Source organism: Lynx canadensis, chromosome C2 (assembly GCF_007474595.2).
Source record: "Lynx canadensis isolate LIC74 chromosome C2, mLynCan4.pri.v2, whole genome shotgun sequence".
Taxonomy (NCBI): Eukaryota; Metazoa; Chordata; class Mammalia; order Carnivora; family Felidae; genus Lynx; species Lynx canadensis.
In genome coordinates this window covers 157245055-157267447 of record NC_044311.2, presented here as the reverse complement: position 1 = coordinate 157267447, position 22393 = coordinate 157245055, and the positions used below count along the sequence as shown (strand labels likewise).

Sequence of the window (22393 nt, the reverse complement as noted above, 5' to 3'; positions counted from 1 at the left end):
CCCTCCCCCACTGGTTCTGGTGCTGTGCACCTGGACAATAGGCACGGGGGGTAGGGACACCGGCCAGCTCTGTGGGGCCCACGGTGCGCCTAGTTAAGGACACAGTCCCCAGCCAGCACTCCGCGAGGGCCCTGAAGGCAGGTCCCAGAGCCGTCGGCCCACGCGCCCGAAGCGCACAGGGTTTAAGATGCACAAATAGTAGCGGTCTATTCCGTGTCTCCACCTAAACTCACCACCCAGTAACTCACGCCCATTGCAACACATGGCAGAGTGGTGGCTGGAAGCTTCCCGTCCCGCTCAGGCCAGGCATCCGGCCACACCCAGAGGGGCACACCCAGGGGGGCGCCTGCAGGACTGGAGCTCCCGTTTCCAACCCCACGAGCCCCAGATCATCTGAGCAGCAGCCGTCATTGGGGTCCGGTACTCTGCTCAGGACGGGGGGTTGTCCCCACACGTTTGAGGTTTCTCAGCCCATTTCCTTGGGGTGAGTCCTGAGGTCGGCGGAAGGGGCAGCGTACGGACCTCACCTCCTCACGGGGAGCCCACCCAGCCTCCCTCCGGCCTCTCCCTTACCCACAGCTCGTGCTCTCAGAGCGGCCGAGGGGGAGGGCCTGATAAGGGCACGAGGGGGCGAGCAGGCCCAGTCGTGGTCAGACGGGACTTGCTGCGGGACCAGGAAGATTTTCTCCTCAGACAACACGTAAGACGAGCCTTGCGGCCACTGTCACCAAACGCAGACAACACAGAAAGGCGTGATGGGGAAACGCCCAGGCATCCGCACCATCTCCCGGGTGGCCAGTGCCCGCCCCACTCTTTTTCCCAGCAGTGATTTTATTGCAGAAACGAGTTTGTCACAAATACCACTTTGTAAACAGCTTGTCTCACTTATGGAGAACTGGGTTCTGTGCTGAGAACAAGACCGTACCGTCCCTTAGGACCTGGCGGTCCTGGCGACATGGCCACGCTGACCTCTGGCTGAGGGGACTCGGCTGCCACCTGCAGCCTCTGTGGTCTTATCTGTCCCTTCTGTGTCCCGTCCCTGTGATGTGTCCACACCGTGTGCTCTTGTGCAGAGAAGGGGTCCAGGATCCGATTCCATTCAGCCATCCATTCCCGGACAGCCTCGGCGGACACTGCTAAGGTGTCTGTGTGTCGTGAGCACGGCGGCCACGCCACTAGAGGTCAGGGACAGATCAGCCACAGGGCCCAGACTGGCCTGGCGCCCGGACGCAGAGGCAGCACGCCCAGGCTGTCGCCCGCCTGTGAGGGGTGCTGGTACCCAGGCCCCGTCCTGGGCCCAGAGCTGCCGCCGCGGGGGCCCAGGCCTCTGAGCCACACATCCACGAGCTCGGGGCCTCTGGCCAGAAAAGCAGCCCCCTCCACATCCTCAAATCAAGGGTTTAAGTCTGATTTCCCACAGTCCGGCCTCCAAACCCCAGGCTTCTCACAATAAATACCCATCCTGCTGTCGGGTCAGCCGCCGCAGGGCGGGACCAGGCCTGTGCCCCGCGTCCAGGCTGACAGACAGCAGCGGCCCTGCTCCCCTTAACCACAAGAGCAGGTGGAGGGGAGCAACCTGGGCTCGGGGCCACAGCGGGGAGAGGGCCGGGGGGAGCGGCACAGAGACAAAACGGGAGAAGCAGACAGGAGATGTTCCATCCGAGCCCCCGGGAACCGGGAGGGCGGCAAGCGCCCCCGAAGCACGGAACAACGTGGCTGCGTCTCGGGATCCTGACGCCTGCCGGGCGGTAGGTCGTGCCATCCCGGTCGGCCAGCCCAGAAAAGCCCAAGAGCAGCCTGGAAGGAAGCCCGCAGGCCCACTGCCCGAGGTCACGCCGCAGCTCATCCTCACGGTGGGCACTGCCGCCGGGTTCAAGGCGATGACGGCAGGGGCGGGTCCTCGGGGCTCACGGCACGCCTCCGGACCAGGTCAGAGCTGGCCGCCGCCGTGCAGCTGCATCTGCTGGGCCAGCTGCTGCCCGATGGCCAGCAGGGGACTGGCCCTGTAGGACGGACTGGCCAGCAGCTCCTGAAACCGGGCCCTTTCTTCCTCGCTGAAAGAACGGAGATCAGAGCGGGTCAGCGAACCCCCACACACCTCGGTGTGGGGTGCTAGGGACGGGCGTCGGCACCGCCTCCCCTCAGCCACCCCATACTCAGGCACCTCGGGCGGGGCTGGACACTGGAGCGGGCGGGCCAGGCCAGGGGTTACCCCGGGACAGAGCACCTGGGGCCTAAGGGTCACCACGGGGAGGTGGCGGGGGGGGGGGGGGGCGGCACTAGGAGGGACTGTACGTGCCCATGGGTCCGGGACACCGGCCCCTCCTCCAGGGAGTGGGCTCTGGGCCCCCATCCCAGCCTTCGTGGGGAGCTGCGACTCAAAGCAGGAGGAAGCTGACAAACGTGGGGAGGCAGAGCCTGCCCGCGGCCTGCACAGGCGGCCTTACATAAGAGGCGCCCTCCCCCTCCCCGCAGCTCTGCTGAATCCGCAGTCACAGAGGGGCGGGAGCTCCGCACCCGCCAGCCCCAGACCAGCCCTTCTCGCCGAGGGCACTGTGGCGACAGAGGTGCGATGGGAGACGGGACGGCTTCCTCCGGGGGTGGGGGTCCCGGGCCCCCCGAGTCCAGGTGGTGGCTGCCGCTCTTGCCCCCGCCGGTCTCTTGAGCCCAGCCAGCCCCTCTCAGATGCGCCAGGGCCAGCTCAAGTCTGGTGGGCACCCCTGGGGGACGTCACCTCTGCACGGAAACTAAGGGGACCCGGTCCGAAACCTCAGGATGGCATTTCCAGAAGCAGTCTGGGCAGGGGGGGATGTGTCGCAGCAGGGGCCGCCCGGCCTAGGGCAGGTGGGGGCAGGACAAGCAAGGCCAAACCTCAAGGTGCCTTCCTGGCTGTTGTCAGGGAGACCGCCCCCTCTGGACTGACTGCCCAAGCCAGGTGTCCGCTCCCAATGCCCGGGATGGCCGGGGGCCCTGGGCTCCAACGGGGACCCCCTAAAGGCTGGCAGCGCTGGTTCTGGTAGCTTCCGCTCCCTTTGCTGCCCATGGAAGGGGCTCCCAGCCCAGCTGGAAACAGGCTGCTGCACGCCAAGCGGTCCGCGGTGCCCGAGCGGACCCGGGCCGGACACCGGACAGCACGGGGGGCATGACGGGAGGAGAGGGGTGGGAGCGGCGGAGCCCCATTTGGGGGTGGGCCCTACTCACAGGAGCTGGAGCCTCTGCGCAGCACTCATGCGGCTCAACTCGGCGGGCCGGGGCCTCCTGCTCACCCTCACCCTGTTGGGGACACAGAGAAGCAGGTCAGCGCGGGGACCCTGGACCCCTTCTCACCGTGGGACTCCCCACAAGACCCAGCGCAGCCCATCTCCCTGGGGAGCCGGTACCAAGAGACACGTCTACGTGGCGGGCGGCAAGAAGGGAGAGAAAACCAGAGCCCGGAGCCAACACCTAAATTTAGCCTCTAGACCAGAAGGCCTCATTCTTTATTCATGTTTTCTGATAAAATATGAATGAAAGACCTGTCTCCTGAGCCTAAGAGAGCACCTGCACCCGCCTCTCCTCTCACTCACACTGACTCGAGTGCCCGCTCTCAGGCAGGGCCGCCAAGACGGCCACGTGCATCCCCAAGGGCCCGTCCCAGACTCCGAGTCTACGGCCAGGCTTTCCCGAGTCACCCTCCGCCCCAGGCCACCTCGGCTCTGCTCCTCTCGCTGCTGACCCTGCATTCACCCGGGAGCAGACCCCTCGCAGAACGGGCTGGCATCCCAGGCCTTGGGCCACCCCCCCCATCTGTAAAATGGTAAAATCCACTGATGCTTCCCACAGCCCTCCAGCTCTGCCAGCAGAGACACATCTGGGAGTCCCCTCGGTGCCCGTGGGCCAGGTGAACCCCCCCCCCAGCAAGGTGGGAGGCCAAGATGGTCACCGAGCCTCAGGGCACGGCTAGGACCCCGGTAAGCAGCTCCCAGGGGGAGGCTCCCGTCCTGCGGACAAAGGCAGACAGGGTGAATCCCCAAGGCCATCGGGGTGAGCAGAGCCAACACCCCAGCACAAACCCAGCCAACCCCTCAGTCTTGTCCCCTCTGTCCAGACAGGTCCGGGCCTTGCTCTGCTTTGAAATGACCAAGGCAGAGAGCTCGTAGAAGGGCAGACACTCACTCGTGGCCTCCGAGCTTGGTTCTGGCTGCAGACCGAGCAGGGCAGATGGTGGCTGGACTGAGACCACGCCCACCCCCCGCGGGAATGCTGTGCAGCTCAGAGCACACAGCCTGGCTCGCTGCTCAGGTACCCGCACAGGTGACCCCAGCCTCACCAGCACTGGAGGCAGTGGCTCTGGACATCAGCTGACCCAGCACAAACCTTGGGAAAACCACTGTAGCCCTGAAGCCTCAGTTTCCCTGTCAAACAGGCAAATGCTTTCCTGGCAAACTCCGGGTAGCCAGGCCCGCAGTCCCAAGGCGGGTGACCCCCCGCACGTCCACCCTCACCGCTGTCACTCCCCTGCCACAGGTGAGCCCACAGGGCACGCCCGGCCCCCAGGGGCCTCGGAAACCAAGTGTGTGGAAGAAACACCAAACGACGCCGGTGGGAACACGCAGACTCCTGTGTAAACCCACAGCCCGGCGGGCGAACCCGAGTCCGCCGGGGGGGGGGGGGGGGGGGGGGCGGCCAGGGGAGCCGTGCTGCCGCCTCTAGCCAGCTCTCCAGCAGCAGCCACCAGCCGGGGGCCGCTCCGGGGTAGCGGCAGCAGCAGCCTCAAGACGTGGCCAAGGCCACCCGGCCCCGACGGAGTCCCGCGGATGGGCGGCCTCACCCCTGTGCCCGCTGGCCCGGTGGCCCGGCTGCATGGGGCTCCCCACCCGGTTCGTCAGAACGGAAAAGACGACCTCCACCTGACACTCTCTTGCCCAGAGGACTGATTTCTAGAGAAGCTAACCTTCCCAAGGAGCAGCAGGACTGTCGACCGTCCGCGTGCTGGCTCGTGTCAGGAGCCCTCTGTGGCGCCCACGCGGATGGAGGCTGGGACACGGCCAGGGGCAGGCATGCTCCAAAAGCCCCGAGCCCCGGGCTCCCTGCCGCCATTGCCCCGGGAGGCCACATCACGGATGTGGAACAAGCTTGGAGTGGCCCGGGGCCTCGGTCAGGGTGTCCCAGTGGGTGCCTGGGGACCCCTGAGTTCAGGTCTGGGTGTCCAGGGTGCCAAGGCCATCCCCACACCACGTCCTGTCCGACCCGGACTCTGGGACTTGCCCAGAGGGTGGGGACAAGAGCAGTCACGGAGCCATCTGTGCCGTCCACACCCTCTGAAGTCACCCACCGGGGGGACCTAACCCCAGCAGCACGGCCTCCTCCCGGGCTCCGAGGAATCCGGCCACGGAAGGCCAGGAAGAGGCCCGGACACTTCCTGTGATGAATGCTGATGGGCTGGGCCTGCTCTTGGCGAGATGGGGCTGGGGGCTCCCGGCCAGGCACAACCGGCCGGGAGGGAGTACAGGGACCCAAGGCAAAGCTTGCGGCTGCGGGGGTGATGGCCACCCGACTCCTTGCCGGACCGAATGCTCTAGGTGCTTCCATCCCAGGAGGTGGCCTGGGAGCTTCCGGCTCTGCAGCCGAGCGGCCCTGAGCACACGGCCTGACGCCCCCCGCCCTCAAGCCTGTGAGCGGGGAGGGGACGGCAGAGGGACCGGCTTCTCTAGAGCACGCACAGCAGGGCGGCAGGAAGCGCTACCGGGACGTGTGCGTCTCGGACGGGGTACCAGAGGCAGGGGGCACGGTGCCAGGCTGCGTCTCTGGGGAGCGAAGCAGAGGGCACACGGGGAATAGAGCCCAGCAGCGGTACAGGAGGGACACCCCCCACCCCATGCAGCAGCCCTCCCGGCGAAGCCGTTCTGAGGCCCAAACGGCCGGCAGGCGCCCCTCCTCGACGTGCTGGCCAAGGGAGGCCCCACCACCTGCTGACCTCGCGGCTGGGTCCGTGGAAGCAAGCGTTTCTGCATCAACAACCGGGCCAGGCCCCTCTGGGGCCTTTGCCTGCCTACCCCTCCCCTCCGCCATTTCTTCTCCCGCTCTGGCCCCCGGCCCGGCCTCGCAGCCTCAAGTTCCCGAGGCAGCCGCACACAGACGCTCACCCTGCAGAACGCGGCCGCCGGCCACCGGCCTCCAGCTCCAACAGCTCAGGGAGGGCGTCCTTCAGGGGCTGCAGGTCCCCCACCACCACCGTGGCCCTCCGTCTCCGCTCTGCCTTGCGCTTCTGCTCGGCCAGCTTTATGGCTTCGATCTCTGGGGAAGAGGAGACGTGAGGTCAGTGAGAGAAGCAGAGAATGAAGGACGGGCAGCTTCCTTCCTGCCGGCACCCCGTCACAGAGGCACACTTCCTAATGGCAGAATGACAAGACTGAGCTGCAGGCACGGAGGCCTTCTCCTTCTGAAAAGGGACACTAGCACGGCGGCCTGTGCCTTTTGGGGGCAGGAGCAGGGATGTGCGGTCAGAAGCGGGCAAACGGACAAGGATTTAAACAGTGAGTCACCTACGGCGGGGCCACATCTCCTGTGCTCTCCAAGTGCCTCCTGGGACCGGGGGGGAGGAAGTGCGTCCCCACGTAGGGGAGTTGATATTGTGGGGCCCCAGGAAGCCTCTGCACAGAAGTCGTTTCTAGAAACTGCAAGCACCCACCTACCAGGGACAAGCACTAAGGGAGGCTCCATCCACAGACACGGGAGCCGGCCCCCTCTGAGCCCACGGCACCAGGGCAGCGCCGCGCACCCCAAAGTCCCTCGGCTGTCCGGGGCCAGCTCTGAAGAGCCCACCCCGCCTGCTCCAAAGTCAGAGACACGCAAGCTGCCCCCAACCAGGGTCCCAGAGAGCCCAGGGGGCCCTGGGGAGTGAGGCTGCTCTCCCTGCCCCGAAGAGCTGGGCTCCGGGGGACAAGGATGGCCACCCCTCAACGCTCCGGACCGTCAGGATCACAAGGGGACAGGTCGGTACTTCCCATCCTGCCAGGGAAAGGATAAACAATTTATTGAGGTCCCATCAAACCAGGCGCCGCTTCTCCGGGAGGCAAACATCCTAGGACGGCTGCAAAGGCCAGGGCGGGCGTGCTGACAGACCGGCGCCGGGACCGAGGGCAGCAAAGCACAGGCCCGAGGCTCCGGGGAAGACACCTACACACGGCTGCACAGACGTTAGCAAATCCAAGTGGAAGTGCTTTAAATTAGTAACACGTGTTAACTAGCTGGAGCGTGTCCGAGGCGCACAAGGGTGATTCGACGCAGGGACGTCTGCCAGGGGGTCTGCAGCGGTCTGCCTCAACAGAAAGGCCACCATCGCTATAAGAAATGCCAAAAGGAAGACGCAAGAATTTACTATCCTGGGGACACCTGGGCGGCTCAGTCGGTTAAGCGTCCAACTTCAGCTCAGGTCATGATCTCGCAGCGTGTGGGTTCAAGCCACGCGTCGGGCTCTGTGCGGGCAGCTCGGAGCCTGGAGCCCGCTTCCGATTCTGTGTCTCCCTCTCTCTCTCTGCTCCTCCTCCGCTCACTCTCTCCCTTTTTCTCAAAAATAAACATTAAAAAGTTTTTATTAAATTAAACAAAGAAGAACTCACTATCCGCTCACCGTAAAAGTTATAATAGAGCCATGAACGGAAGGACATTCTCTAATTTGGCAGAAGATTATCTACCAGAAACCTCATATTCTCTGGCAAAACATCAGAAGCCCCACACCAATCCGTCATGGGCAGTTCAGCATCTAGGGAGGGTGGGCGACAGTGAGAACCCATAGGGCAGAGCTCGGCCAGCCCAATCAACCCACCAAACTAATTCCAAATCTTATTTAAAAAAAAAAATTTTTTTTAATGTTTATTTATTTTTGAGACAGACAGAGACAGAATGCAAGTGGGTTAGGGGCAGAGAGAGAGGGAGACACAGAATCCAAAGCAGGCTCCAGGCCCCAAGCTGTCAGCACAGAGCCCGACATGGGGCTTGAACTCACGAGCCATGAGCCGAAGTCGGACCTGAGCCAAAGTCGGACGCCCAACCGACTGAGCCACTCAGGCGCCCCCTAGATTTTTTTTTTTTTTTTTTTTTTTTAATTTTAAGAGAGACAGAGAGAGAGCAGGTGTGCACACTCACACAAACAGTTGAGGGGCAGAGAGAGAGAGACAGAAAATCCCAAGCAGGCTCAGCGTGGAGCCCAATGCAGGGCTTGATCTCAACCAGGAGATCACGACCTGAGCCAAAATCAGGAGTCGGATGCTCAACCAACTGAGCAACCCAGGCACCCCCAAATCTCGTTTTTAAAAGAACTGAATGGTAAGAGTAGCCAAAACGTTTTTTAGAAGAACAAGCAACAAGACAGTGGGCCTCCTGGACAGTGAAGCAAACTGTGAAGTGACAGAAATCCCAACAGTGTGGCGTCACCAGGCAGGTGTGAAGGGCAGCCTTCCACCTGCTGTCCCAAAAACTAAGCAACAATGAAACACGACAAATAAGACAAACAGAAACGTAAAGCCAGAAAACACAGGCGCCAGGCACTGATGTGCACGCGTGCACGCACATACACACGCACGAACACACACACCCCCCCCCCCAGGAAAATACAAAAAGGTGTGCGACTTTAATCTTGCACCACCAGCCGGCGGTTACCCCCGTGTGGAACTTGGCAGTGAATGCGGTCTTCGGCTTTTCCCGTGTTACCGAAACAGCTCTGTAACTTTTTCACGTGGGGCTGAAACATTACCTTATCCTCAGATTTGGGTGCCCTTTCATTCCAGCCCGGGGGCTCAGGGAGTGAGAACAGTGAATTTAAGGGGGTGTCAGTTCCGTGCCAACCGGCTCAGCACAGGCGCTCCAGGCCGGCAGCTCTCGGCAGGGGCGACCTCGCCGCCGTCCCCACGGTCCCCGCCCAGCCAGCTCTCCCCTGCTTCTGCGCTGAGCCCCAGGGTCGCTCCCGTCTCCCAGCCAGAGACGGGGCCGCACAGGGAGGGAGGCAGAGGTGCCCCCCCGGAGTGTCCTCCGAGGCCTGGACCCTGCCATGCCCTCTTCTGGCGTCGAAGCCACCCTTCTTCCTTCCAGGCAGGCGGGTCGGGGCCTCCCCTCCCCTCACGGGCTCCGACATCTTTGTACCTAGGCTGGAGATAGCCCCCTTGGCGGACTTCTCTCCAAGTAAACCCTTGTGGGGGTGCTGGAGCTGACAGACCACACGCCGATGCCTGTCCCCCAGGAACAGTCTCACGGCCGGCCCACTCATAAGCAAAGAGGGACAGGGAAAGGTCCATCCTACCAACTACGTGGTCTAGAGCAGCAAGTTCTGAGTGTTTTGGGGGTAGGTAGGAGGCTCCTCCTGCCCCTACCGCTCCCCCCTGGCTGGCTCTGGAAGGTTCCCAGAGACTGTCACTCCCTTATCCTAAATGGTTTAATTTAAAACTAGCCTGATGGGGCACCTGGGTGGCTCAGTCGGTTGAGCATCCGCCCCTTGGTTTTGGCTCAGATCACTCAGGGTCATGGGATCGAGCTCCGCACTGGGCTCCGCACCGAGTGGAGCCTGCTTGAGATTCCCTCTCTCTCTGCCCCTCGCATGAACGCTCTCTCTCTAAAAGAAAAATTTTTAAATCATTGGGGCGCCTGGGTGGCTCAGTCGGTTAAGCGTCCGACTCGATTTTGGCTCAGGTCACGACCTCACTGTTTGGTGGGTTCGAGTAACGTGGAGCCTGCGTGGGATTCATTCTCTCTCTCTCTCTCTCTCTCTCTCTCTCTCTCTCTCTGCCCCTCCCCCACTCGCACGGTCTGTCTCTCAAATCAATAAACTTGTCAGGAGAATGAACAGGAAAGTCACAGTCTGGAAGAAAATCTGCAACACGTGTACATGACCCAGGGCTGGCCTCCCGGACTAAGAACAATTCTTGGAGCTCAGGAACAGAAGGCAAAGAGCCTCACGAAACCACACACGACCGGACATGCCGTGCAAGCGGGAGCGGCCGGTGAAACGCCCAGTGGCGGTAACGAGCGCCAATGCCACGAGGAGCGGCTGACACCCTGCCTGGCACTCGGACGCCGCCGCGCCCTGGCAGAGCCGTGGCGCAGGCGGAACGCGCCTCCGCGGCCGGTGGGAGCGTAAGTGTACAACTACTCTAGGAAACGTCTGGCAGCTGCTTATTAAACTAAACATACACCTGCCCTATGACCCTGTGTTCCATTCCCGACTACTCATCCCAGAGAAATGAAAACATATTCCACAAAAAGACCTGTGAAGAATGTTCACAGCCTTTTTCACGGTAGCTAAAAAGAGAAAAAGACCAGGTGTCCGTCCGTAGGAAAGTGGGTAGCAAAGAGTACATCCAGATAAAGAAATCCTTCTCGGCGACAGAAGGGCACGGGCCATAGCTGTGCTCAGCAGAGAGGACTCTCAAAAACACCACGTGAAGCAAAGAAACCCAGACACGAAAAGAGTACGTCCTACGAGATTCCACGTACGTGACGCCTAGAGCAGTAAAATCTAGTGAGACTCAAAAGAAATGAGACAGGGGTCACCTGCAGGGTAGTCGAGAATGCGGAGCGAGGGGACTGCGTGGGAAGGAGCACGGGGACTCGCCGGTGACGGTGGCCTTCTGTGTCTCAAAGGGACTCTGGTTGCACACGTGTGCGCATTGGTCACAGATCGCTGCCTGGCACTTCACTGCACCCAATTTCACCTCAAAATAAAAATGAAAAACCATCAAAAGACGCTGAACCGTAGAACTATTTGGAGGAAGTGTGCTGACGTCTGCCACTCAGGAATGTGCACAGAATGCGGGTGGTGGACAGACGGACAGAAATGGAGAGACGAGCAGACGTGGGAAAGAAGAAGTGTCCACGTAAAACCGAGGTGGTGGTTTCAGGTTTCCCCGTAACATTCCCCCTGCTCTTGCGTGACATTTTTCATGACAGAATACTAGGTAAGACCGAGTGGGGTGACGTGGGCACCACCACAGCCCGCCGTTCCTGAACAAAACTGTAAGACAAACGAGCTAAGCAACTCAAACTCAAAGAAAGAAACAACAGCGTGTTAAAACAACAGAAACTGAGAATTCAGACCCAGAGAAAGTAGAAGTAACAAGCGAATACAGGAACTGACTCCCGGGACGGAAGAGATGGAAGACGGGTGCAAACACAGGACAGCGAACAGGGGCTCTGATGACGAGGGGCCCGCAGCCCTTTGCTGGTGAGGGCAGAGATCGGATTAGAGAAGATGTTTTACGGGAAACTACAGGTGGCCAAGACTGACCCAAGCAGTGAGACAAAGACACCGACCAGCACGGGAAGAAAATTTTAAACATCAGCTCAACGCTGCAGCCCAGACACGTGCAGGGTCCCAGTGGCCGCCGTCTATCAGTTTTCCAAATCTGGTACACAGAGGATATTCTGTACGTCTCCGTGCCAGGAACCGTGACAAAGAAAATCAATGAATGAATCACTTCCTTAAGGAACTTCCCCAAAGCGACCAAAAAGTAAAATAACTGTGGGAGAAACAGGCAAATTTCTCTAGAAAATTTAAGAAGCGTATTTTCTTTAAAACCTTCAAGGAGGGGCGCCTGCGTGGCTCAGGCTGCTAAGCATCCAACTCTTGATTTCGGCTCAAGCCCTGATCCCAGGGTCAAGGGTCCAAGCCCCACTTCAGGCTCCGCCCTGCTCTGCTTCTCTCTCTCTGCCCCTCCCCCGCGCACGTGTGTGTCCAGACACGTGCGCGCTCTGTCTCTCAAAATAAACAAACGATACTTCCAACGAAAACTAACTTTAACCACGAGAGAATACACAGGGTAGCACCAATTATTTTCAAGAGTCAACAGAATCGTACCCAAAAGGTGCGATACGAAACAAACTGCAGAGCAATCCTCACAAGAAAACCTTCAGGAGAGCATCAGTGAGCGCTCGGCATCACGAAAAATAACCCCGTCTTCCAAAAGGCGACTGGTGGGCAGAGAGGCACCGGGTGCGGCGAGGCGGCCGCTGGAGGCCCTCAGAGGGAAGGACCGCGCGGCCGCGGCCCGCAGAAAAGTCCGGAAGGTCACCACTGGCAGGAAGGTGACCTCACGGACACCCTGAGTGGCTCTGAGGTGACACACTCACGACACGCAGGATCGCGTGCGTGCCGACGAGCCGACGCCGCGAGGAGCCCAGAGCGGCAGGTGCGGGGAGGACGGAGACCGTCTGGGGGGGGCGTCAAGCCGGGAGGCGAGGGAGGTACTTACTCTGCAGCCACCTCTCACGCCTCAGCTTCAGCTTCTCCTTCTTGGGCAAAATGGCCCGGGCGTCCGCACCTGGGGACAGAGCACATGGGGTGAGTGGAGCGCGTGTCGGGAGGGAGCCCTGCAGCAGTGTCCCTCTGAGGCCCGCAGGCGGGCCTCACCAGCGAACCCTCCCGCCCTGACTCCGGGATGGCCTCCAGGACGGGCCACCATGCGGCCGTGAGGCCCAGAGATGCCACGCAGCTCACGAGCAGACACGCGCTTTCTGGCTAGGCAGAAGCCTGTGCCCCCGAGCCGCACGGGCCCCACTGTCTGGAATTTCTCCGCACAGGCGCTGCTCAAAGCCAAGGGGTCTCAGGGGAGTCCAGTCTAGGCAAGAGGTGGTCCCACATCTTGTCACCAAATCCAGCCACCGTAGTGAGAAAAACCCACTTCTCTTCACACGGCGCCTCCTCCGGGGGCCAGCTGTCCCCTCCCCTGCACTCGCTCCTGCTCCCCCAGCTCCGGGCCTGCCGGCTGTCCCACCGCATGAAGACTTCGCCCAGCCTGGCCTCCCCTCCCTCGTCCCCCAGGAGGGCCCGCACATCCCCTTTCTGTGGGCTACACTGTGTCCCCCAAATTCACGTGTTCAAGTCTTAATCCCCAGGACCTCAGAATGCACCTGTATTTGAAGACACATCTTTAATGAGGCGACTGAGGGAGAAGGTAGGGTGACCCCAGCCCAACGTGCCTGGTGTCCTCCTAGGAGATCAGGACACAGACAAGCACAGGGACGATGACGAGAAGACTCGAGAAAGATGGCCGTCTGTGCGCCCAGGACAGGGGTCCCGGGGGGAGCCAGCCCTCCCAGCATCTCAGCCTCCACACCGCGAAGGAGTAGGTGCTCGGCGTCTGGGCGGCCTGGGTGCGGTGTCTGCGGAGGCCGTCGGAGCCACCCGCGCGGCCTCCTCCTCGGGAACAACGCAAAGCACCGCGTTGCCACCACCAGCCGTGCGGGAGGCCCGCCTGCCCACACCCCCCAGGAGCTGCGGAGCCAGCCCTGGAGTTGCCAGGCGCCGAGGCGGTGGCAGGACGGCCCACGAAGGAAGGGGGCAGAGCTGTGACACTCCTTCACTAATTGCCTGAAGAAACCTGCTGCCCCTTAGGGCACATCTCTGGCAGCAACCCTACGAACTGGCCCCGTTTCACAGGACAGAAAACCCAGGCTCAGAGGAACGCTCACAGAACTATGAGTGCTACTGGAAGGGAGTGTGACAGCTGAGCCCATCGGGCCAGCACCCTGGGGACCACAGTCCTGGAGGGTCCCGGAGACACAAGACTGGAATAAACCCTGAGCCACATGGGCACAGGTGAAGCTTCGCAGAGAGCTCAGAAATCACACACGGCCCTGGCTGCAGGACACGAGGCTTCCCGGGTCCGTCTTGCTGACCCCAGGGAGGCCCTCTCCTCCTCGGCAGGTGGACGGGATGGGGGCAAGACAGAGGAGCCCCTGCCCCCAAAGCTACATGCGGGGGCGGGGGGGGGGGGGGGCGGGTGGTGGCAGAGCTGACGCCACTGGGGCCTGTGCCACGCTGACCAGACGTGGACTCCCAGCTAGACGAAGATGGCCAGCCCGTGTCGGCAGAAGCCACGTGTAGCCCCGAGAATGTGCCTGCTGGCGCGTCAGGCGGGGCCGGGACTCCCCTTCTCCAGGCCCTTCCTTCTCTAAGGGCAGGAAATGGGCGGGGCCGGGACTTCACCCGGGCCACAAGACACCCCCCAGAGGAGGGACCTCTCACTGGGTACAGAGCCCCTCAGCCTCCGCATCGCATCCTCGCATCGCATCCTCGAGTGAACGGTGGGGCGGAGAGCAGGTAACTCTCGGCACGATCCGATCCGTAGATTTACGACACAAAGCCTGAGAGATCGTTGTCGCCCTTTTGAAACTCTTCCGACCAGGGAGGGGAGGGCTGCCTGACCTGGGGGCAGCAGCAAAGCGCCACTGCCAGGCTCCGGGAGCAGAGAGGACGCGGTCTGCCGGCTCTCTGCCCCACGGCAGGGCTGTGGCGTGTGGGAACGTGGGCTGGAGGGCGCCGGGCCAGGCAACGCCCCGCGCTGCAGCCAGGGTCTCTGCCTCGGGCCTGCTCTAAACACAGAGCGGCCTCCAGGCTGGCTCCACTGCCTTGGCCTCAACAGGCCTCCCCAGGGACAACGCGGCGGAGCCCGGGGCCTGTTCCACACGGGGCCGGTGCTGTGGGACACGCACATCTCCCAATTTATCTCCACATAGCAGCAGATTTTCCTGCTATGACAGCAGATCCCCGATGCCACTGCCACAACAGTCCAGAAACAAGCTCCGTCTGGAGGAAGGAGGTGCAGCCGTCAGACAGACCGGTCACCTCGGGAACGTGCACAAACCCCGTAGCCCGAGACTCCCGGGAGAATTTAATCCCTTCCCCAAGACTAAGACCCTGCACGCCGAGGGCTTGTGTCGAAACTCCCGGACGTGCCGGAGCTGACCTACTTTTCTCTTCACCGCCCTGACCCCTCACTCCCCTGGGGAGCAGAGGCCCTGTGACTTGTCAGTCACCCTCAGCAGCTCAGAATGGGGTGGGTGTGAGAGGGTGAACAGAGGGGCTGCACGGTGTGGACGCCCAGGACCAACACTGCTCCAACCAGCCGCCCCCACCCGTGCTGCGCCCGGCACCGTACCCGCCATGGGGTCCGGCCGCCAGGCGCGAGCCTGATGCGAGGCAGGGAGGGCATCTGTGCAGCCTCGTGCAGGCGTCAGGGGCCTCTCAGGGTGGGGGGTAAGAGGTCCACACGTCCCACTGCCATGTCAAGCCACAAACGGGGTGATGACGGTGCCCACTGTGGGGTCAGGGGGCATCTGTTTGGGGCAGGAGCCTGGGCAGCGGAGGCCAAGTGACCCGCACATCCAACAGGCGAAGGCAAGAGGGCGGCCTCCCAGGGAAGCATCTGACGGCGGGGCGTGTAGGCAGCTCGCCCTCAAAGGCTCAGGGAGACACCTTCCCCACGCTCCTACAACTTGCTATAATTTGAAATAACTTGGAAATAAAAACAAGTCTACGACCAGGGAGGACTGACTGACTCGTGGCCACGCTGCATCGGGGCCCCCACCCTGCTCTGCCCCGGGAGCCTCCGCCCGGCAGCCCGTCCCCACGCACCGGGGAAACGGGAACCAGACACACGGGCCCTGTGAGATGGCCGAGCGCGTGGGCAGTGAGGTCCCACAGAAGCCACCCGGAAGCATTGGCAGAGGGCCCCACGTGCCCAGGAGGGACACAGATGCCGCCACACTGGGCACGGGCGGCAGGCACCGGGACAGGCGCCACAAGCCCTGCTCACCTCAGTGTCCCCGCCGGGCCCCCCCACCCAGGGCATCCGGAGGGTTCCAGAAGCACAAACCCCCAAGGACCGGGCAAAGTCCGCGTTCTGCACTGAGGCTACAGCCTGGAAAGAGACCGATAAGAGGGTGGGCACAGGGGCCGGTGGGCCAGGCGGACGGGCCCCGAGGAGAAGCCGCGAAAGCACAGGCTTCACAGAGAAGGTGGGATCTGGGGCGTCAGGGCTGACTGCGCAGCCAGAGCCCGAGACCGGGCGAGACAAGACGGCTGCCCAGGTGCACCTCGGGGTCCCTGGACGCGGTCGGAGCTGGAGCGGAGGCCACCTTGGAGGGTGTCTCTCGGGACTGTAGGAAGAGAGGTCCTGGCAGGGGCGGGGACCTGGCTCCGTGCCAGCCTTGTTAATGGAGATTCTCAAACACACGCAGGGGAGGGACACTGCGGAGAACCACGAGCACTCCAGCTGCCCCCACTCCCACCCACCGCGGTCACTTACGGCAAACCCCAGACGCACCCTCTCCGGCAGCGGCTCTGACCCCTGCGCCCAGGTCCCTGCGGTTGGTGTCTGCCCATCAGAGTGTCCCCGGGGCCTGAGCCAACAGCTGTGAAAGGGGACGCCCCTGAACGCTGGCACCACGGTCCGTGGGGGACACACCCCAGGAAAACGGGCTGAGATGGGTCAGAGGATGCCCAGGGGGACACAGAGGTGGCCTGTCCGGTCCACTAACCCCTGAAGCCCTCACCTCTCTCCAGTCCTAGCACCAAGCCCCTGCCACGGCCCCACACCGGGATCCCCTGGGCTCAACGCTGGACAGGCCGCCCTCACCCCTCTGGGTAAGGACACCTCTTCCAGGCGGACGGGAATCCCAGTCAGGCCAACAGTGGCCCCACGGCATTGCCAAACTGGGTTCTCCTTAAGGACACACTGACAAGGCCTCTGCCACAGGGGCCAGCGACCCGGGGCACCAGTTCACACCCCCTAGGAACTCCTGCTCCAGATAGAGCCCCAGAGAGCCCCCCGAGGTCTGCTCTGCTCTGGCTCACGTTACCCCCACCTCACCTCTGTCAGCCTCACTCCTGTGCCGGCGGAGGTTAGAGGGTGAGGCCCTACGGCTGTGCTGTTTCACTGAGGGAGACGCTGAGGCCCAGGGGCAGGGCCTGCCCTGAACCACGCGAAGAGAGGCCAACGAGCACGTGCCGTACCAAGGCCAACAGGCCCGAGTGCGGCGTGGGCATGGGTGGCCCCGGTTCTGATCCTCGTGACGGATTAAGCAGACCAAACCTCCAGTCGCCTTCTCCGTGCAGAAGCTCTGTGTGACCCACGATGGCAGAAACACCAGCCTCGGGAAAATGGGGCTGGGTGCGATCAGGCCGGCCTCTCTGGTGTCCAGTAGGGGGGTTAAAAGTACCGCATGCAAACCTGGGCCCCAGTCCCTTCCAGAGCCACGATCCTGGGTGTGCCCTGACCTCCAGAACCACCCCTGCCAGAGTCAATGCTACAGCTGCCTCTCCGAGGGGGAGGGGTGTCCAGCAGCATTTCTGACGCGTGACAAAGGGACAGCAACCGCACACTCTGGGGCACGTCGCCCCAGCCCGAGTGCCCACCCGAGCTCGCTCCGGCAGGTGCCGGGAACACCAAGGCTTGGGAGGCCTGGCTGGCCCAGGGTGTCCCCGGGACCCAGTGAGCAGTTCACACCCATCCCAAGGCTCGGAGCAATTCTCCGGAACCTAAAAACCAACCCACCAGCCATGCTGAGCACAGGAGGCCTCCTGGCCAGGGGGGTCGCCTCCCCAGCCTCAAGGCAGCAACCTCAGGTAGAGACACCATGACTGCGGGAGTCCCGGAGAGAAAGCGCGGGCACAAACACAGGGACGGGCTGCTCTGACGGGAAAGGCTGACGGTAAGACGCACCCTCCTCTGGCGAGACACGGCTCTTCGGGGGAGCGACACAGCAGTCTCCTCGTCTGTAAGAGGGGAACCACCTCTGCGGCACACCGGCCTCGTGGGGGCCAAGTACAAAGTCAACAGAGCTCAGCGAGGAACCCGTGTGGCCGGCCCAGCCACGCCCACATGCCTGCACCCCAGTGGCCCGCCTCCGACACAGCCTGCTACCCGTGCGGGACGTGCGGAAGACGGGCCCTGGGCTCCTGGTGTTGAGTCCGGGGAGGACACGGTTGATGCGTTATCACAGGGCTTCTGCTCTCATGGAATTGGGAGGAGAGTCAATACATAATTAGTTTTCCTGTAAATGACGTCAAGAAGCTATTCTCACGGCACCAATGAACGTGCGCAAACGCTCGGGCACAGGCAGCTGCAGGTGTCAGAACCGCTTCCGAGGCAGGTCGGTGAGACTAACCCCGTGGACAAGGCCATCTCGGGACACCGACACTCCCACCACACCTAAGACACAGATTTGGGGGAAATAAAGTGGGAATCAGTCCCGTCCTTCCGTACATCAAAATAAGGTCCTAACTGATTAGATATATAAATAAAAAACAAAACCATAAAAGTACTGCAAAAAACACAAAAGAGTACAAAACACAAAGAAAACACCGATTTGACTGCATACAAATTAAAAACTTCTGCAACAAGTTATGTGAACAAACTCAAAAAGCATGACTGACAGGGGACACCTATACATAACAAAACAGGCCTCTTCCTTCCTATGTAAATAGCTCTCCTGAATCAATAATAAAAACAAACAGCCTAAAAAATGAGGTGCAGGAAAAGGCTGCTTATACGGAAACGTGGTTAATGGAACTTCTAAGGAAGCGCACGGTTTACAAACCTGCCCCCACTGCTCCCCCTTCACGTGAGCAGAGACTTAGGTCAGCACCAGCCGGCTCCAACCGGAGGCAGAGGCCCACTCAGGTGCCAAGCAGGAGCTCCCACGGGGCAGCGTCTTGAGAAAGCCATGAGGCGACGTCTATTGACGTTCATTGTTTTATAGGCTCCTTGTGTCCGATCCCCAGTCACCCCAGTCCGAGGCAGCACCAACACCTGGGGCCACACGCAGGGCCTTGGGATGCAGACCCGGGAGCAAAGGGGCCATCTAGCTCCCAAAACTGTTCACTGGTTTTTTAAATGTCTGTGCATCTGACTCAGCAATTCCACTGCTACTTTTGTCTACAAAGACATTCACCGGCATCCACAAAGATGGGGGACCCGACATCCCCTCACATGACAACCCTAACAGCCTTGCAGAGGAACGAGGTCACCTCGTGCTGATGGGCAACCATGCCTGGCACTCAGGGAAGTGAAGGGCCAGGGCCGGCCATGCGCGCACACGGGGTGGGAACAAAGCCTGCGGTGGGGACGGCTGCGGGGAGTCCCCGCACTGAGTCTCCACACTAGCGTGTGCCACGCTCCCAACCCACTAGGGAGGGCAGTGGCGTGACACCTACTCTAGGAAGGGAGCCACTGGTGGGCGAGCGCCGTGGGCTCTCCCAGAGGGAGGGGACTGGCCCAGCACCAGGCGGCCAGAGATGCAGCCACGCAGGGAAGGCCCGTGCTCCGCACCACGGCAAGGCTGGGGCAGGTGGTCACCTATGGATGGTGCGGCTAGATTTCCTCCCCTTCCTTTCTCTCTCTTCTTCATGACTTACACTGCACCCCCATAAGGAGACAGACTTTAAAAAAAAAAAAAAACAGCAAAGATACCAAAAAAAATTGGGGACAAATTGCTCTAATCAGAGACAACGTGTGGGGAGAAGAGTGGCAAGATTATTAACCAAAGAGGCCGCGTCAACATATTTACAAAAACACACCCACCAAGTTTTACTGCTAAAGCACCCTTTTTGTTAATGAAAAACCTCTCCAGTGATGAACTCCCAGAGGCCACAAACCGTTGTGTGCGTCAAAAGGGCAGATTCAACACCCTTAGGACCAACTTCTAACGTGAAGACACAGGATAACCTGGCTGTCCCTGCTTTCAGAACTGAAGACCGATGGGCAGCCGCTGGTTTCGGTTCTGCAGCCGCAAAGGGGGCCCCGCCAGCCCGCCGGGCGGGACCGGGACCCAGGGGCAGAGGGGCTGGGGCTGTCTTGCCGTGCTCTCCTCGGGGCAGACTGTCCCACCCCCGGCATGACCAGAGTACCTCCTGGCTGCTCTCCCGCAACCCCTCACCTCTGCCAAGCTGGCCCATGTCCATCACCAACTCCAGGCCACCTCCTCCAGGCAGGAGGAACCAGGTGGGGGAAACCCTCCAGAGAACAAGGCGCCAGAGGGACAGTGAGCAGGACGGCTGGATTCCAAGCATGGAGGCAAACAGCTCACAGCCACGGGCCCCTTTCTCTCAGGGAAGGAGGCCTACAGACAGCACCCCTACAGTCCAACCTGCGCCAGGCGGTGCCTCCGCCCTGGGACGCTCAGGCCGAGGTCAGTCTCCCTCGGGCAGGGGCTGAAGAAAGGGGACATCGGGCGAGCTGCCCCGAGGGCCACCCAAGCAGCGTGCACACAACATGCTCTGGCCTCCCCTCCACGGTGTACCAGGCACCGGCATGATCCTGAAGTGGGGCGAGGACAGGCCCTGCTGAGGGCTCCCCGCCAGAGACCGCACGCGCCCTCCCTGACCGCGGCCACCACCGAGCCCGCACAGCGGTCGGGGGGAAAGTCACGGGCAGACAGACAAGCGCAGGCCACGCTCAGGTTCAGCCGTCCCACGTTTATGTGACAGGGCCTCCCTCTGAGCGGTAGGGACGTGAGGACCCATCAACTGGGAAGAGGCCAGGAGGCCCCACCTCACAGATTTTGCCGAGCACCCTGCGGTGGGCCATGGAAAACCGCAGACAGGGTGCAGGTGCCCAAAGGGAGGCGGCTGCCGGGCCCGCGGGCACTGAGCCCCGACAGCGCAGGACCATGTGAAGGAATGGCCTCCTCGCAGCCACCAAGGACACGAGTGACAGCACACGGCCACGGCGGGGGCTGCTGTTGGGCTCCACGTGCAGCAGAAAGGCGCCGAGAACCTTAAATAGCTCCCTGCCACCGCGTCCAGAGGGCCGGGGTTAGAAACAGCAGCCACGTGCTCAGCAGCATCTCCCAACCCGTCCTCTCCAGCCCCTGACACAGCTGTGCCCCAGGGGGAGCGGCACCCTTCGTGACCCAATGACCCCCACACGGCCATACAAGCCCACGCGCCCAGTCGGGTCCAAAGACCACCGCTGGTGGACAGCACTGTAAAGACAGCGGCCCTCCTCGGAAGGAAGGTTCTGGAGTGGCGGGAGAGGAGCGAAGGCTCTCAGGAGCACCCAAGGACCTGCCTGCAACTGGGCCCAACTCTGCTGACAAAGAGCCCCAGGACACAATTCCAGAAATCCCCACGCCCACGGCAGACAGCCCTGAGGGGCACCATCCCTCCACACAGGCTGGCCGCCTCTCTGCATGGCCAGGAAGGCCTCCCGCTTGTGTGCGGACAACCGGACAAAGGCATCCCGCCAACCTCACAGGGGGCACCCAGGACCATCCCCAGATGGACATTCCCCCAGGAAGCCTGCCCCGCGAGGTGGGGACCCTGTCCGGACAAGGAGCAGCGAGGCAAGCTCGGCCGAGGGGCCCGCTGGCCCCTTCCTGAAATGGGCCAGGCAACATCAGCTCTAACCAAGTCAGTCTGTGTGCATGGGGAGGTCACTCAGGGAGGTCACAAATGCAACACCCCACACGGGGACAGAGGGACAGCGGTCCCTGGCGGCAGATGTAGACTTGAGTCTTTCCTGTAATACACGGTACTTTTCCGATCACGAAGCGCTACCTTTCACAAAAGCAGTTTCAGGGGGAAGCCAGCCCCTACCTTCCAACCCTCGGCCAGGGCTCGGCGCGGACGCTCGGTGTGGACTCGGGGCGTCCGTTCACGCGTCGGCCCGGCTTCCGTGGAGCCAACGGCTCGAAGAACAGGACGAAGGAGCGCCATATCCACAGCCCGGCCCCTCCTGCTCCCCTCAGATCCCAGAGCGGGCCCAGATCTGCTTTCTCCCCCCACCTCTCACTGCCCCGCCTCCGGTGCGTGGAGAGGTCCGCTGCAGCAAGATGCTGGCCCCCGAGACGGCTGCACCCCACCACCCGCCCACACGTCTACGAAGTCCTAAGAAGGTTCAATCCAACAAGCTACTTCGGTCTGATGAACACTCAGCCCGCCATGCTGCCAACGGGCGCCACCACCACAGGCTCCAGGAGAGAGGAGGCGGGGTCGCCATGAGCCTCCTTGTCACCTGCGGGGGCCACGCTCTGCCATCAGAGCTCTGCAAGGATGAACTCACAGGGTCCCCCAGCAGCCCCTCTTGCAGATGAGGGAGCCAGTCACAGACGGCCTCCGGCCACCAGCGAGAAAGCGGCAGGCAGGATGCGACCCGGCAGACTGGCTCCTGACCACCTGCCGAGACGGCAGAGGGAGTTTCTGAAGCACGTGCCGCCCGGGACAAACGCTCCGGCGCTACAGACGGCTCACTAGACGGAGAAAACCGCCAACACCGACCGGAGGCCGTGCGGAAACGCTCCCGGGCAGGGCCGGCCGTGGGCCACAGCAGGCCAACCCCGCAGCACGCCCACCGCACGCCCACCCACGAGAACGCCAGGCTAAGAGGACAGCAATCCACAGCTCCCCGGCTGGAAGAGCTCAGCCCCCCGATCCCCCAGGACGACAAAGAGCATCCGACACGGGCGGGTCCTCACGCCAGCACTGCTCCTTCCACAGGAAGCAGCTCGGTGCCTGCCGGTCGGGGTGGGACGAGTACAGAGCTATCGAGGGTCCCAGGCAAGTGCAGGCACCGCCCCTCACCAGTGCCGTGTGCAAGCGCCCCCGGGGCTTGCGGCTGACCCAGACTAGACCTGGGCCCTC

General features: G+C 62.0%; 1 protein-coding gene across 3 annotated transcripts in view; it reads right to left on the bottom strand.

Annotated features, from left to right (window-relative positions):
• Positions 1–774: 774 nt before the first annotated feature.
• The window catches only part of FAM207A (family with sequence similarity 207 member A), a 36859-nt gene continuing 15240 nt past the window's right edge, over positions 775–22393 (bottom strand). For all 3 annotated transcript variants that reach the window (XM_030329541.1, XM_030329540.1, XM_030329538.1), the window contains exons 3-6: positions 12222–12290; positions 6126–6276; positions 3202–3273; positions 775–2054 (exon numbers count right to left, since the gene is read on the bottom strand). In XM_030329541.1, coding sequence (XP_030185401.1) covers positions 1931–2054; positions 3202–3273; positions 6126–6276; positions 12222–12290 — 416 coding nt within the window. In that variant the 3' untranslated portion in view covers positions 775–1930. The remainder of the gene's footprint in view (positions 2055–3201; positions 3274–6125; positions 6277–12221; positions 12291–22393) is intronic.